Source organism: Nyctereutes procyonoides, unplaced genomic scaffold (assembly GCF_905146905.1).
Source record: "Nyctereutes procyonoides isolate TBG_1078 unplaced genomic scaffold, NYPRO_anot_genome, whole genome shotgun sequence".
Lineage (NCBI taxonomy): Eukaryota > Metazoa > Chordata > Mammalia > Carnivora > Canidae > Nyctereutes > Nyctereutes procyonoides.
The window spans coordinates 29002751-29018359 of record NW_026575121.1 but is presented as its reverse complement, the minus strand read 5'-3'; the positions used below and the strand labels follow the sequence as shown (position 1 = coordinate 29018359).

Here is a 15609-nt window from a genome sequence, read left to right as displayed (position 1 = left end):
ATCATTTGGCCTATAATTCCTTACTTTACATATGGTTAGATTGAGCCCCAGGGATGTTTTAGATCTTGCTTGATATTATTTTCTTCATTTCAGGTTTTAAGGATGTGAGTAAGCAAATGAGCTAGCTGTTCAGAGATAGTGTAAATTCCAATGCAAAGAACTTGATCTTTTAAAAATTTGCCATTCATTGTAGAGTTTAGGAAATAAAACACTTTGTTTTTCTCATTCTTTTTTTTTTTAACACATTGTTCCACTGATTGATCTATGACTCACAGCTCAGATTCTATATATTGCCTTCCACTACAATAGTTCAATGTCAATTTTATTTAATTAGTAAAGATTTTCCATAGAATGATAGAATTATCCCCAGTTGAAAGCCAGGACTTAGATAAACTATTAGTGTACCTGATGGGATTATGAGTTAAATTATACTATCGATCCTGTGGAAAAAGCTAAAGTTTGATCACTATATTGTTCCATAAGGTTTTCTTGAGGCATTTACAAAGAGAGAGTTTTTTCAGGTTTCTGTCACATGGTTGCTATCACAGTAATCAAGTCTTGTTTCTATCTTGAGTTGTAAAAGGTTGTGATTTAGATATAGCTCTAGTCGGTGTTAGTCACTTGTTTGGACTTTATGATGCTAGTAGTTTTAGATGGTTTGGAGGGGTTGGAGGATGGGGGGCTGCTCAGCAGAACAACACTTCTGTAAAACTGGTCCTGGCCTAGGAGTTCAGCTTTGGGGAGAGTGTATCTGTGTTGCCTCCAGGGTTGGGGCAGGGGTGGAGGGAATAAAACATGATTGCAACCTTAAAGTTGAGTCCCTGTGACTGGTCACCAAGACACCTTAATGAATAGACTATCCAGCAAATTGTTATGAAAGCAGACCAGTATGTATTAAAAATTCTGCATTAACACAAGAAGTATAATGTTAATTTAATAGTTGATGTGGTGAAGGCTCCAATGGCTTGGCTAAGATGTATCAAAAAATTATCTTAAAGCTGTGTGGGAGGGTTTATATCATATTCATAGCTTTGGATGCATGCTTTGTCCAGAAGGTCTTGGAAATGCCTCCCAGCCTATGGGGTGATAACACGTAAGAGAGGGTATTTCCTCCCCTTATAAAGCTCTCATTGACTCTTTTCCGATTGTGGTTCTTAATTGGAAGAATGATAAGACTGGTAATAGGAAATACATATAGAATACACCAATACAAAAATATGTGGGAATTCTCTACATTGTATTTCCTTCCTAGTTGTTCATTTTTAATGTCATAAATTTTCAATAGAGGTAATTCTGGCACAAAATACTATTCCCGAATATGTCTCTTGGGAAGCAGTTTAATGATATGCATGTTGATGTTCCAAAATGCAAAAGTAGGAGGGAAAAAGACTATATGAAAAAAATGGTTATTATTTGTCTTTCATTTAAAAAATGTAAAGATAATGAATACACCAATATGTATAGTCCACCATATTATAGTGTGTTTTGTATTTGATCCTGTTATTTAAAAAAAGTATTTGATTTTGGAATGGAGTTATTTCAGAAACAAAAAAGACATGAGACATTTACATAAATGAACAAACACCTAATACTTTGAAGTTATTTTTCTGCTGAAACATATGACTTTATCTATTAAAAAAAAATGGAAAAAGGAATACTGACCGAAAGACTTAATGCTAGAGACTGATTTTTTTTCACCAGAAACACACAAGGTACTCAGGTTCCTAACAGCTTTAGTTTTACAGTCCAATTAGTGTTTTGTCTGAACTAAAGCAGAGTATTTACATCGGCATGATGAACTGCTGTGCCTACGTGTCTGGATTCTGGAGTGCCTGGGTTTGAATCCTGGCTCCCCATTTACTATCAGTGGAACTGTGGACAAGTTACCTAGATCTCCGTTTTCTCATTAAAAATGTGAATAGAAATAACACCTACCCCATAACGTTTTTGTGACGATAAAATGAGTTCATACTTGTAAAATACCTAGGACAGTGGCATCACCACCTTAGGAAAGTCAGATTGCTGACCAAATGTAAATCAAAAGGTAAGCTGTGGTAAGTTGCTTTATATGTACTGACTGTGAAACCCTTATCTGGACTCTGACTTCTGCATACATGACTTCTCTAACTAAATGAAGCAGGGCAGCTTTTGCCTTATCTCAGCCATCAACCTGCTTTTTCAGGATGCCCTGTTTTAGTGCAAGATGAAGGATCAATGGTCTGTTATATTAAGTTCTTTTCAGTATATTATTATCTTATATTTTTGCCTATTACTTTTTGGCTTGTAAATTCTGACTTAAATTCCTGACATAGGAAGAAAATGTGTCCATTGGCAATTTATTTAGATTATAGGATATAAAATTTTAGATGTTATGAGACTTTCAAACATGTAACAGGCTAATGTGAGGGTACTTTATGGTCCTGTTTTATACCCTTTTCCCCCAAAAGCACATATTTTAGAGACAATAATGATAGGAGTCTTTTCAGTTGTATTTTTAGTTAATTGGAAGGTGATTTTTACAAGATGTTTTAATTCCATCATTAAATTATAAAAGTTTCAGAATCCTTTGGTTTAGTTTACTCTAGTTTGTTTGTTAGGGCTGCTAAAAAAAAGTCAAGAGGAATTATGGAATGTTTACCCCAAGAGGTATACTGAAATAGGTACATTTACAGAAGTCTTTCATTAAGCTTTCTAGCCTTAAATTATAAATTTAGATGCCCTTATATAAGACAGGAATAATACTTAATTGGAAAAAGATGCCTTAAGTTGTTTACTAACACTGCTGTCATTGTCAGTACCTACCAGTGCTATCCACAGCTCAGTCTGTACTTTTGGAAAACAGAGCTGTTAGAACTTTAAGCCAGAGAGACTTAAACATCATGCTACCAACACAGGGTTTTAAAAAGGTATTCTTTTATTTATTCCTGGCATCTTAGTGTAGCCAATATGATTTTTTTCTGTCCATTTTACTTTGCCTTCTGAGTTAATGTTTCATGTGGTTTTACAATATTAATTTATTCAATGGATATTTGTTAAGTGCTTACTATTATTTGCCAGTAACTATACCAGGAGCTAGACATACATCCATGAATACTGCGCATTTAGCAACTAACTGTTGGTAAGATAGTGTTACAAAAATGAAGATACAGAGTACTTCAAGAGTGTTTATCGGGATATGACTATTATTTACAGAACGTTTGAATCACAGTTTCCAAAAGGGAAATACTTGAGTTAATTCTTTCCAAAGAGAAAGTAAAGATGAATGAATCTATTCAGTATTATAGGGAGTTTTGAAGCATGGACACATATTGGGGCTATAATTTTATCTAGGATACATAACAAAGGGATTTGACTTTATTGAGATGTATTTATCAGCTACTTTCTGAAGTATCATATTATGACACTTGCTAACTGTACAGCAGCTTTAAAAAAAAGATTTTATTTATTTATTCATGAGAGACAGAGAGAGACAGAGACACAGGCAGAAGGAGAAGTAGGCTCCCTGCGGGGAGCCTGATGCAGTACTCCATCCCAGGACCCTGGGATCATGACCTGAGCTGAAGGCAGATGCTTAACCACTGAGCCACCCGGGCATCCCTGTGCAGCAGCTTCTTAACCTTAGTTTAGGTGATCCAGAAGCAATGCTTCCAGGAAGATCAGGATTAGAGATAACTGGACTACCTGATGTCTATGAGTATGTAAAATGAATAAAACCATGACAGGCAGGTGCTGCATTCCTCTCCTGACTTAAGTACTGACTCTTCTTAACTCCATCAAAAGTCCTGTATTTTTACCTGGTGGTATCACCACCTGTAAATATTGTTATCTTTATCATTTTCTCAGGAAAGCTCAGAGGCTTTGAAACTTAATATTACCACTACTAGCAGTCACAATTATTGCATGGAGTTCCAGCTGTTAGCATAATTGGTGTCAGAAGTAAGTTTGAGGCATAATGACCTTTTACTACAGAAAGGTGTAGCATAACTTAGAATGTTCTTTCCTAGGAAATGAAATTTTTATTTTTATTTCTATTTCTATTCATTCATTCATTCATTCATTCATTCATTCATGAGAGACACACACACACAGAGAGAGAGAGAGAGAGAGAGAGAGAGAGAGAGAGAGGGAGGGAGGCAGAGGTAGAGGGAGAAGCAGGCTCCATGCAGGGAGCCCTATGTGGAACTCAATCCCAAGACTCCAGGATCACACCCTGGGCTGAAGGCGGCACTAAACCACTGAGCCACCCAGGCTTCCCGGAAATGAAATTTTTAAAACAGACCAGCATTTCCAACATGTTTGTTTCATAAAGCAGTAATGTAGAAAGATGTTACACCTGAAACTCCCCCCAAATTATGGGGTCAAATGATTTAAATAAGTTCACTTATTTAAATTTTTGAAATTCACTTCATTCTTTGAGAGTCATAATACATACCAGCATAATACTGTCTCTATGAAGTCCTGCTGTAAAGAAATGTTGCATACTTTTTATCTGAACCTAGCCAATCTTACTGACCACAGTTTTTTTCCTTAATATATCACCTGATCATAATCCCAAGGATTTTCAGGTTACTTTCTGCCATGATCCAGATATTGGTGGCTAACAATTTGTGGACAGATCTTAACAGCCACAGGCAGTGAGAAGCTATCTTTCTCAGCTTATTCTGTAACAGTATAAGGAAAGCTCTTTATGAGCCATCTATGGCTAAATATTTACATGTTTAGAATATACTTTTAAATTTTTTAGCAAAGCATGAGTTAATTACTTAAGCAACCTTTGCTCCTCTGTATTTATCCTTCAGTTCCTCAGGTTAGGACTTGAAATGGTTGGCTTCTATGGAATGAGTAGAAACAGGTGAGCTGTTCATGATGAGCTGTAGCTTGGATTGCATTTTTCCCTAGGATATGGTGGCCTGGGCGACTAGTGTGGCTAGGGACCCATTACGCCATGTTGCCTGAGGCTTGTGCTTGCCAATGGCAGAACTTGTGAATGGCTTGTGCACCATGTCATTGTGAAGAACCATGTCATGTAGTTCTCCTTACAAGTTACGTATTTTTTTGCTTTCCACAGTGATGGAGAGGGGAGAAAAAGGACCTCATCTACTTGCAGCAATGAGTCCCTAAACGCTGGAGGAACCCCTGTCACCCCTCGTCGAATCTCCTGGCGACAGCGTATTTTCCTCAGGGTTGCTTCTCCCATGAACAAATCTCCCTCAGCAATGCAGCAGGGTCTGTATGGTACATGCTAAAGAATTACTCCTTCCCAGGATCATAAACTAAAGAAAGGAATGCAATGCTTTGGGTACAAAGAGATTTAAGTGATTAGAGTAGAGAAATAACTTCTGTTTCCATATCTGATACAGTGGTTAACTTCTCAGTTATCATGAGAACATAATTAGACATTCAGTAAATGCTTGTTGCATGAGCGAGTGAATGAGTGAGTTTCCCAAACTGAGCACTATGATAGTGCTAGAAAAGCATAGATCTTTTTATTAGAAAAGTAACCTATACTTTTACAAGAGTCACATATAAAAGTGACATAGAAATGTTCAATGATAGAGAAATGGATACAGATACACTAGGCAAATGTCAATCAAAAGATATTAGACCTTTTAGAAATTAAAACAAAGGCAACCAAAAGGGCAAAGTAAATATAACAATAAACAAAGATACAACAATGATGAGAGCATGCATAATTAGATAGCCTTGAAAGCTAGAAAGTAGATTTCATAGAATGTTAGGGAGAAATGAATCAGTAGCTCTCGTGGAATATTTTTAACATACTCATCTCTGAAAATTAAATACAGAGAAGGTAAATATAGATAACATTTGAGAAATACAATTCAACAAGCTTGATCTGATATTTATATAGAACCTTGCCCCCCCCATAGGATTAAGTTCATTCATTCTTAGCACACATGGAACATTCCTTAAAGTTAATTAGGTATTTGGCTACAAAGGCAATTTAATTTAGTATAAAACAATCATAAAGATTCGTACTATATTCTCTGATAACAGTGAAAAAAGAAAGGAATCAAGAATGAGAAGACAACTAAAATATTTCACATATTTGGAAACAAAACTACTAGAAACTAGAAGGAAGTAAATATGATGTTCAGTGCCTTACACATCAACATTGAGCGATATTTAGAGGGCATTTCTAAAATCAGGAAAGACAAGACTCAAATATACTAAGTATTCAAGAAGCTAGAAAAGGAACTACGGAGTACAATTTTTAAAAAATTATTTATTAAGGAGATAAATAATAAGAGTAAGGGCAGAAGTCCGTAAGGAAAAAAAACAAAAAAACAATAAAACAACTGACATTCCTGGAGAAAAAATTAACTCTGCCTAGGGTGGCCAGACAAAGCTTCACAGAAATGTTGGATATATTATATTTACACTCATTGCCGGGCGAAGCATGTTTCAGAAAGAGGAACTAGCAAAGGCCTGACATCATTGGAGAGAACTTTGAAGTTCAGAGAATTATGAGAAATTAGGCATGATGGGAGCAGAGAGTGGGAGATAGAACCAGAGGCCAGAAAGGTTCCTGGAGGCCAGAGTCTAAATCCATCTGTATGCTATTTGTAGTAGTTTAGACTTTGTGCTTTTAGATATAAGCAACCATAGAAATGTTTTAAGAGACACAATCATGTTTGTTAATAGGAAAATAATTGGCAGGAGTGCAAAAGATGTCCTGGAACAGAGGGAGAGCGTGGGGTCCAGGAATTGGGTAAGAGAACATTGCAGGAGCAAGCAGAGGTGCCGAGCCAAGACATGCCCAGTGTTGTTCAGCTGCTCTTCTCTTGCCGGTTTCTGTTGGTAGATGGAGACCTTTAGGACATCACTCTTACCTGCTCATGTAATCTTTTTGCTTTGCACAATCGGTGAATGTACAAAGATAAATTGCAGAAGTGTTGGGCTCTGGGGAATGCCATTTCACTTGAGAGCACCTATCTTATAGGTCACTTTGTGCAGAAAGAAGAAGTGGCGAAATTACATGTGCTTTCATTTCACTGAGAGAGGGAAATCTGGCAGGGGAATTTAGCTTAGTGAATTTACTTAAATCGTTAGTTCCAGAAATGCAGTTACTGGGAAAGTGGCTTTGTGAAAAGCTTTAAAGGTGGAAGATGGGATGAGAGAACACCAATTCTAGACAAAGCTTCCCGTAGTCGGGGTTACTACTCAGGAATGCCTCTCACTGTTTTCTTCTCTGCAGATGGACTGGACAGGAGCGAGCTGTTGCCATTGTCCCCTCTTGCTCCAACCATGGAGGAGGAACCGCTGGTTATATTCATGTCTGGGGAAGATGACCCAGAGAAGTCCGAGGAAAGAAAGAAAGCAGAAGAACTGAGGAGTTTGTGGAGAAAAGCCATACACCAACAAATCTTGTTGCTTCGAATGGAGAAAGAAAACCAGAAACTTGAAGGTTAGCCATTCAAACAGGGCTAAATGATAAGATCCTAGAATTGAAGGGCTTAGGCTAAAACCACCCCCAGCCTCCTCCACACTCATTCTCAGAATGTAAATACACTTCTCCTAGGATTTTACTGGTTATAATTGCTTAGTTTTATTTTGTGAGGTTGCTATGACATGGGAATTTTCAGCTTAAAATATTTGCCTTTTTGTTTAATAGATAAAACTTCAGATACCTTTAGAGTATAGTTGGGTAATACAGGATGTGTAGGTAGTGTGGAGTCAATGTATTTGGTATGGCTGAAAGTTTAATATTATTGTGCATTACTTAGGAGAAAAACCCTTAAACATGAAAAAACACATTCTCTTCTTTTTAAATTGATTTTCAACTTTTAGGCTAATTGTATTCATAATAGGAGAAATGTGCCTATTTCAAATAAATTCTGTTTTGTACCCAGTTCAACTATCTAATTACCTGTTACCAAATCAAAGTTCCTATTTTTTTCCATTGTTGCTTTATACATTTTCTATTTTAAAAATCATATTCAAATCATTAAATTTGTAATTGGATAATTTACTCTATGTACTGTGCCATTTCTGTGCTTTATTGCTTAGTTTATAAATACCAAATCCTTTAGAATGTGTTCTCCAACTTTGAAAGAATGATATTTATCCCACTATGAACCATGCAGAAGGAGATGTGCAGATGATACCAAAACTCAAAAAGTGTATTAATGTTATTATATTTAGCAATTCACTTTACCTAAAGGGGCTTGTTTTTCACATTTGTAAAATGAAAGATTGGGCTTAAGTAGGTCCTTTGACTTACAAGATTATTGGAAAATGTACAATCTAGGTATTTCTCTGGCTTGCTTTTATTGTGTTGTCTACAAAAAGCTTTTTCAGTACAGGCATTCACATTTCTGTGTTCATCACCTATCTTAGGATTCCTCTTACTACACCTAATATTCAGTTTGGTTTTTAAATTGAACAATATTTAGTTTGCAGGGGGAACAGTGTATTTTCTTTATTATTGTTTTATTGGCAGAATGGAAAGTATATGAGGTTTTAAATAGCCCTAGGAAATTAATCTTCTTTTCTTTCAAATTAAAAACCCAATGAATTGCTATTGATATAGATTTTAAAAGTTAGACGTGATAAATGGTATGCCCACTCGAGCATACATAGATTTTGAGAGGAACTACATTCATATTCAAGATAAGACAAGAGGTGACGTTTAGCAGATATGATTACAAACCTTTATTAGTCTATATTTCATTACTTAACTAACAAAGACAAAAAATAGTTGAACTTATTAAAATGCTAGTCAATGGATAATCACTTATTGATGGTTTCTAATTTTTTGCCTAGTTAACCAGGTGAGGACAGATGTTGACTGCTCTTACTCAGCATTTTGTTCTCAGGGCTTGTGGCTGGTACATAGGTCTTGAATATTATTTTAAATGAATAATGATCTAGAGAAGGTTGCAGAGGGGAGAAAAGGAAATGTGCTTTGTTCATTGTAAACAAAAATCATTAGTAAAGTTAGATATAGGGTTATATTAATCATTAGCTTTAATGAACCCACTTCTTTAAAAAATATGATTATCATAGAGAAATATAAAGCAAATATTGAGAAGCAAAGCTAAACTCTGCTAGAAAGCCATCTAGTGGTATCCAGGAGGAGTATTTCTGTAGTGAAACTTGGTTTTGATTATGTCTGGACTTTTAAGTAGAAACTTTTGGTGCCTTACTTCAATAGCTGTATTATAAGATATTTAAATTCTTTGAAATGGTTTCAGACACACTAAGTAAAGGGTAATACTCCTTCTGCTGTTGTTTTTGTGCTGTCGAGGACTTTGGATGCATGACAGATTTGTGTTGCAGAAGGTAAGGGGTTGAATACTGTGAGCTTGAATGAATACACATTGATCTGAGAAAGTCCTGTTCAATGTGATCCTAATAAAAGAGAGGAAAAATAGCTAAATGTTTTTTCTTTGTTTTCCCTTTTGTAATAAATTACTGAAGATAAAGAACACATTAAGATAGTAGTTGGCTTTTATAGGCCTTTTTAAAAATGAGCTCTAGGCTTATATTTTAGACCATCAAATGAGAGAGAATTCTGTACTATTTTTTAAAATGGTGGTAGTGTTAATTTCAGCAAAATGAATTTTCCTCTTTAAGATTATTAAAAATGAACACAGGGACACATGGCTTAGCATTTTTAAAGGCAGTATCAGTAACTCTGACAATAGTTATAAAAATTGATCAGGTCATCATGGTCAAATATTTCTCTAATTAAGGTTAGCACGAGGTATTGTTTTCTTCTATATGTCATATATAAAATACTAATGGTGTTGAAAATGATGCAAGTTTTTGCTTCTGAGGCTATTACATTTGTCAAAAAAAAAATTAGTGTATAGCCTATCAAACATGGTTTGTAAAATGCCTAGCAGAGTTCCCATCTGTAAGATACAGAGTAAACCCTCCTCGGGAAGTCATTCATAATATTTTTTTTTACATGAAATGACTCAAAGTTTGGAAACCTTTCATGTATCTTCAATTTTTTTAAGTTTACTTTTTGAATAGATGTTATTGGTGGATTCCTAAAATTCATTCAGTATGATTTATTTTTACAAATACAGCAAAATGTTAAAAATGGAGTGTTTTAAGAACTCACTGGTTTTACATAAATTATTTTGTTTTTCTTAGCAAGCAGAGATGAACTCCAGTCCAGAAAAGTTAAACTGGACTATGAAGAAGTTGGTGTATGTCAGAAGGAAGTCTTAATAACCTGGGATAAGAAGTTGTTGAACTGCAGAGCCAAAATCAGATGTGACATGGAAGATATTCATATTTCTCTTAAAGAAGGTATTCTGGATATTTTTTTTTATTTGAGTATAATTGATCCACAGTGTTATATTAGTTTCAGGTGGATCATCGTAATCATCTTTTTTTTTTTTTTTTTTAAGATTTTTTATTCATTTAAGAGAGTGTGTGTGCACAAGCAAGAGCACGAGCAGGGCAGAGGGGCAGAGGGAGAAGGAAAAGCAGGCTCCCTGCTCAGCCCCACTGTGGGGCTTGATCCCTGGACCCTGGGATCATGACCTGATGTGAAGGCAGATGCTTAACCAACTGAGCCACTCAGGTGCCCATGTAATAATCTTTTCTAAAAAAAAAAAAAAGTTTAGAGATTTTTTGATTGTGTAGCTCAGGCTTATGTGCTTTGTGTATAAAAATGGAAGTAATTTGCTTTCACTACAGTCAGTGACTCAATTGGGAAAAAAGTGCTAATGGAGAGACTGTCCCTGAGGAGTTAGCAGACACTTTTTCTATAGATTTTCCTGTCTTTTTCAACCTGCTGTTCTTAGCTCTACGTTGATTACCAAGGAACGAGAGAATGCATTGGTACAGGTCTTGGATCATATCCATAAAAATAATTTAGACTTACAGACTTGACATATTTCCATCATTTGGTCAGAAATGTTTATATAAATATGTGTATATTTATATGTATATATATGTTTACCTACATGAACGTATACATAAACAGATTAATATTTTTATTAATCAGGGTTTTCCTTCTATCTGTGCGTTCCTTTATTTTGGAAAAAAATGCTTTCATTTAGCTATTAAAACTACATTGTTGCTCTGCCATGTAAAATGACTGATATTTAAACATCTTAAATTTAACATTAAAACTAGCATGTATTTGAGGTGCATTTCTGTGATCCAGATATTACAATGTGAATCTCCGTGGCCTGCTTAAACTGAGTATAAAATAAAAATCCTAAAATAGCCAAAGAAATCTGATAATGGATTTTGTTTTAAAAGCTTATGATTAATGTATGAAACTATTACACAGTTTAAATGAAGTTGAGATTAATTTTGTAAGATGCTACATTTACAAGCCTAATATATTGGGTTTTTTTTTCCTTGAAGATATGGAAGTCCTAAAGATTCTTATTGACTACATTATTTGGGACACAGTAGTGGTTAATAGAATGTGTGTGAATGGTTGATCACACTATTTGTTGGTATGACTTTTAAAGATTTTTTAGAGGTGCTCATCTTTCCACTTTCTATAGAATACATTTTAAACTTTTTTAAAAAAAATTTATTTATTTGAGAGAGAGCACATGCATGAGCGGTAGGAGGGTCAGAGGGGAAGAATCTCCGGCAGGCTCAGCTTGTTGTATCATGTGCTCCAGAGTGGCTGAACTACTCTGAGGTCCAGTGTATGTCCCAGATTGTTTCCTGCATGGAATGCTCCAGTTCTCCTTGCATTCCTTCTTCCCTACCTCTCTACTTGCTCCCCATTTCCCACCATCCCTTTATTTCCACCCCCACCCCCCACTCTTTCTTTCTCTCCCCATTCCTTGCCTACAGGGGCACTCAAACATTCTTCTTCCTGAGGGATTGCTGCCCACATTCCCAGCCTGGAGAATTCTGTTATCTTTTCACTCTCAATTCAAATACCGTTTCTTCAGTAATAGCATGCCCTTTCCTTTCTTCCACTAAAACAAATTCATTTCCCGCTATTATTTTTCTCACAATTCTTTCCCTTTAACTGTGCTTATCATAATTTGTAATTTTGTATTTATGTATATATTTGTTTAATGTTTTTCTCACCCCACCCCACATACCTAGCACCTAAGAAGCATTTTGTGCAAATTATTTACTAAATGGCTACATGGGGCAGCCTGGGTGGCTCAGTGGTTTAGCGCCACCTTCAGCCCAGGGCCTGATCCTGGAGACCTGGGATCGAGTCCCACGTCAGGCTCCCTGCATGGAGCCTGCTTCTCCCTCTGCCTGTGTCTCTGCTTCTTTCCCTCTCTCTCCTCTCTCTGTGTCTCTCATGAATAAATAAATAAATAAAAATTAAAAAAAGAACAAACGGGTACATGGATGGATGAACAAATGAATGAGACTAATTCCTGAGAATGGATTTATTCATCTACCAGGAATGAAGTATCCTCAGTACTATTCTCCATACTTTGCTACATGTTAGATGTTCAACAATACTTGTTTAGCTGAAGTGAGTTGCCTTCTTGCATGTTATTAGAGATACATTTAATGGGCTAATGAATGTTACCCCCAAAATTGACCTTTTAAATGTGACCATTCATTCATTTGTCCAATGAATATTTAAGAAACAAGGTATATTAGGATTTTCATCACATACAGATGACCATTTGCTCACTATTCTCAAGGAGCTATCAGAGTGGGGAAGATAGGCCAAACGTGAAATGTAGAGTTAGCTCATCCAAATATGGTGATGTTAGAGTATGTGTCAGATAGTATGTGAAAAGGGAGTGATTATTACTCCTAAAGATGTGAGGAAGAATTTCAGCAAGAGGATTTTATTCAGGCTCAGCTATTAAAGATGGATAGAAATACACTATGCAGTCAAGTGGGGGAACTTGGAAGTCCATAGGCAACAGTAGGAACAAGAAACTGGAAGTGTGAAAATAACTGTAGGCTTCTTTTACTTAGCGTATGGTGTAGGATGGGAGGTAATGTCCTGAAGAAGGTAGTTTGGTGGTATATTGTGGAGGACCTTATATATTATGTCAGTGAGCCTGAGTTGTACCTTTTGGACAATAATACTTTTGGTTTATGCAAATAATGGTGCTGAAGTTCAAAAAGATTAGTGCCATGAAACCTTCCTTAATCAGCTGGGAACTCAGAAACCTATTCCCTCCCTATGCAGTTTATATGAATTGAAAATACTTTGTGAGGTAGGACACTTGTACTGTACAGAATTGTGTTCTGTCCCTCCCAGTGCTTCATATTCTTTGACTTAAAAAACAAAGTTTTGGGCAGGTGCCTGGGTGACTCAGTGAGTTGAGCGTTCACCTCTTGGGTTCAGCTCAGTTCATGATCTTGGGGTCATGAGATTGAGTCCTACATTGGACTCTCGGCTCAGCATGGAGTCTGCTTGAGATTCTCTCTCTCCCTCTGCCTCTGCCCCTCCCGCTCCTGTGTGCTCTTTCTCTCTCTAATAAATAAAAGAAAAAACAAAATCAAAACATGGTTTTGGCATACTTTGAAATGCTGATGATACCCTTTGGTTCTCAAGTTCTCAAGCGTAATGGGAGTTAACATTTCATTATACATGCTGGATATTGTCTTCCCAGAGGATGTTCTAGAGCACTCCAGTTATGCTTTCATGTTGTACTGACCATTCTTATTATTTCATTCTTTTTTGACCCTATAAAATGCTATTTTATTCTCTTTTACAAAGTTACCTATTGATGTCAGGTATTTAGAAATTACAAGTATTGGCATTTGTTATTAGCTTCAAACCAAAGAAAAGGTAGGAATAAGCTGTGATACATTTAATGATTTTAGAATTTAGCCTCTGAAGCCAGACTCGGGGAGTTCTAATTCTGAACTTCTACTCCTAAACTTGGGCAAGTTGCTCACTTCTTTCTGCCTCAGCTTGGCCATCTGCAAAGTGGGGATAATACTAATTGCCTATCTCACTGTGTGGTTTTCTGAGCACCGGTACAATGCTGAGTAGTAAGATACCCTCAATGAATGTTGTATTGGGTGCCCATCATATCAGTGTTGCCTGATGCTGTTAACACTGCCTTTATTATAGGAGTGTTTTCTTTTGCAAGACATCAGCAGATACAGGATTAAACTTGTCAAAATATACTTCTGTCAGTACATCATACTGTGTAATCAGAGTGTGGCAACGCAGGACAGTATAGCTGCCTGTTTTCAAGCATTACATAGTTCCTCAGCTACAATTTAGCAGCTTCATTCCAGAGTTCGAGACTTTGCTTTTTTTATCTTTGCAGGTGTTCCCAAAAGTCGGCGAGGAGAAATTTGGCAGTTCCTAGCCTTACAGTATCGTTTAAGGCACAGATTGCCCAATAAACAACAACCTCCTGACATATCGTATAAAGAACTTTTAAAGCAGCTCACTGCTCAGCAGCATGCAATTCTTGTGGATTTGGGTATGTTTGTTATATTTATTATTGTACAAAAGTAGACAGTAGGTTGCTTTGTTGAGTTTTTTGGGGGGAATTTTGCAATTTTTGTTTCTTAGTTTTCCTTGTTTTTTTTTGTTTTGGTGTTGTTTATTGAATTATGCAGAGCTGCTGACTTTGCCCTTTCTTGAGGGCAAGTTGGCCTTATATTTGGTTAAAGATACCATAAGTGCCTGAATTCAGAATGAAGTGTTCATCCCTAAACTTGTCCCCCCAAAGGGGTATTATATTTGAATCATTATAAAGGTCATATTATCAGGTACTCTCAATTCCTGTATTTTGAACAACTGACTTTCATTTGAGATAGACATTTATTTTCTCAGTCAACATTGGTTTTAAAATATGTTAGAATATAGGTTGAAAGGGGCATCAAAAATTTAAACAAGCCTTTGACTATCACTTTAAAAGGAAAATAAGTGGTTATGCTGTGGAATCATGAATATATCCCTATAGGGTGAAAGAAAAATGAGCTGTCCTAATATTATATGAATGGGTACTTGTTTCCAGTGACATCATCATAAAGCTATCTTTTTAAATGCTGAATTTCAAATAATTAATGGAAAGGAAACATGGTATAGTTTTTAAATTACATTGTCTCTAATTTTTCTCTAATTTAACATATTTTAATATATCTTATTATTTAAAAATACGTAACAGATGGATTAAATATTGTATGTTGGCATTTGACTATTTCATCTGTATTCCTAGAGGGTGATATATTTAAAGTGGCCAGATATGTTATGTGAGCCATTTGGGAAAATAAGGGATTACCTTATACTTGGGGTCACCTTTTACTAGGGCATATAAAAATCACTGGTGAAAACCTAGTTTTGATCTCTGTTCCCTTTGGATGATAAACAGGTTTTGTTGGGAAAGGACCCAGCTCAGTTAATATTTTTTTGAGTCAATATTTTTTGAAAAGGGGAATTTTACAGAGAAACTCAAGACTTCAGTTCTTATCTGACTCTACCACTAAACTGTGGTTTTAGGCAAATTACTTTGCTTCTGAGTCTCAATCCTCTCATTTAAATGAAAACCTTGAAAGAGGCAATCCCTATGGATGCCTACAGATCTGTGGTTCCGTGACTAGAAGCTGATGACCAGATGAGAAATTAGGATGGTTCATTTAGGGCTAATCAAGATGTCCATTATAATAAAGAGAAGGAGATGATGAGATTAAATTATAAGGGAAGGC

General features: G+C 36.0%; 1 protein-coding gene across 1 annotated transcript in view; it reads left to right on the top strand.

Moving 5' to 3' along the window:
• TBC1D4 (TBC1 domain family member 4) overlaps positions 1–15609 on the top strand; it is a 175579-nt gene that overhangs the window by 144547 nt on the left and 15423 nt on the right. The window contains 4 exon segments of the mRNA XM_055336019.1: positions 5069–5226; positions 7217–7426; positions 10126–10284; positions 14223–14381. Of these exon segments, the coding sequence (XP_055191994.1) occupies positions 5069–5226; positions 7217–7426; positions 10126–10284; positions 14223–14381 (686 nt within the window).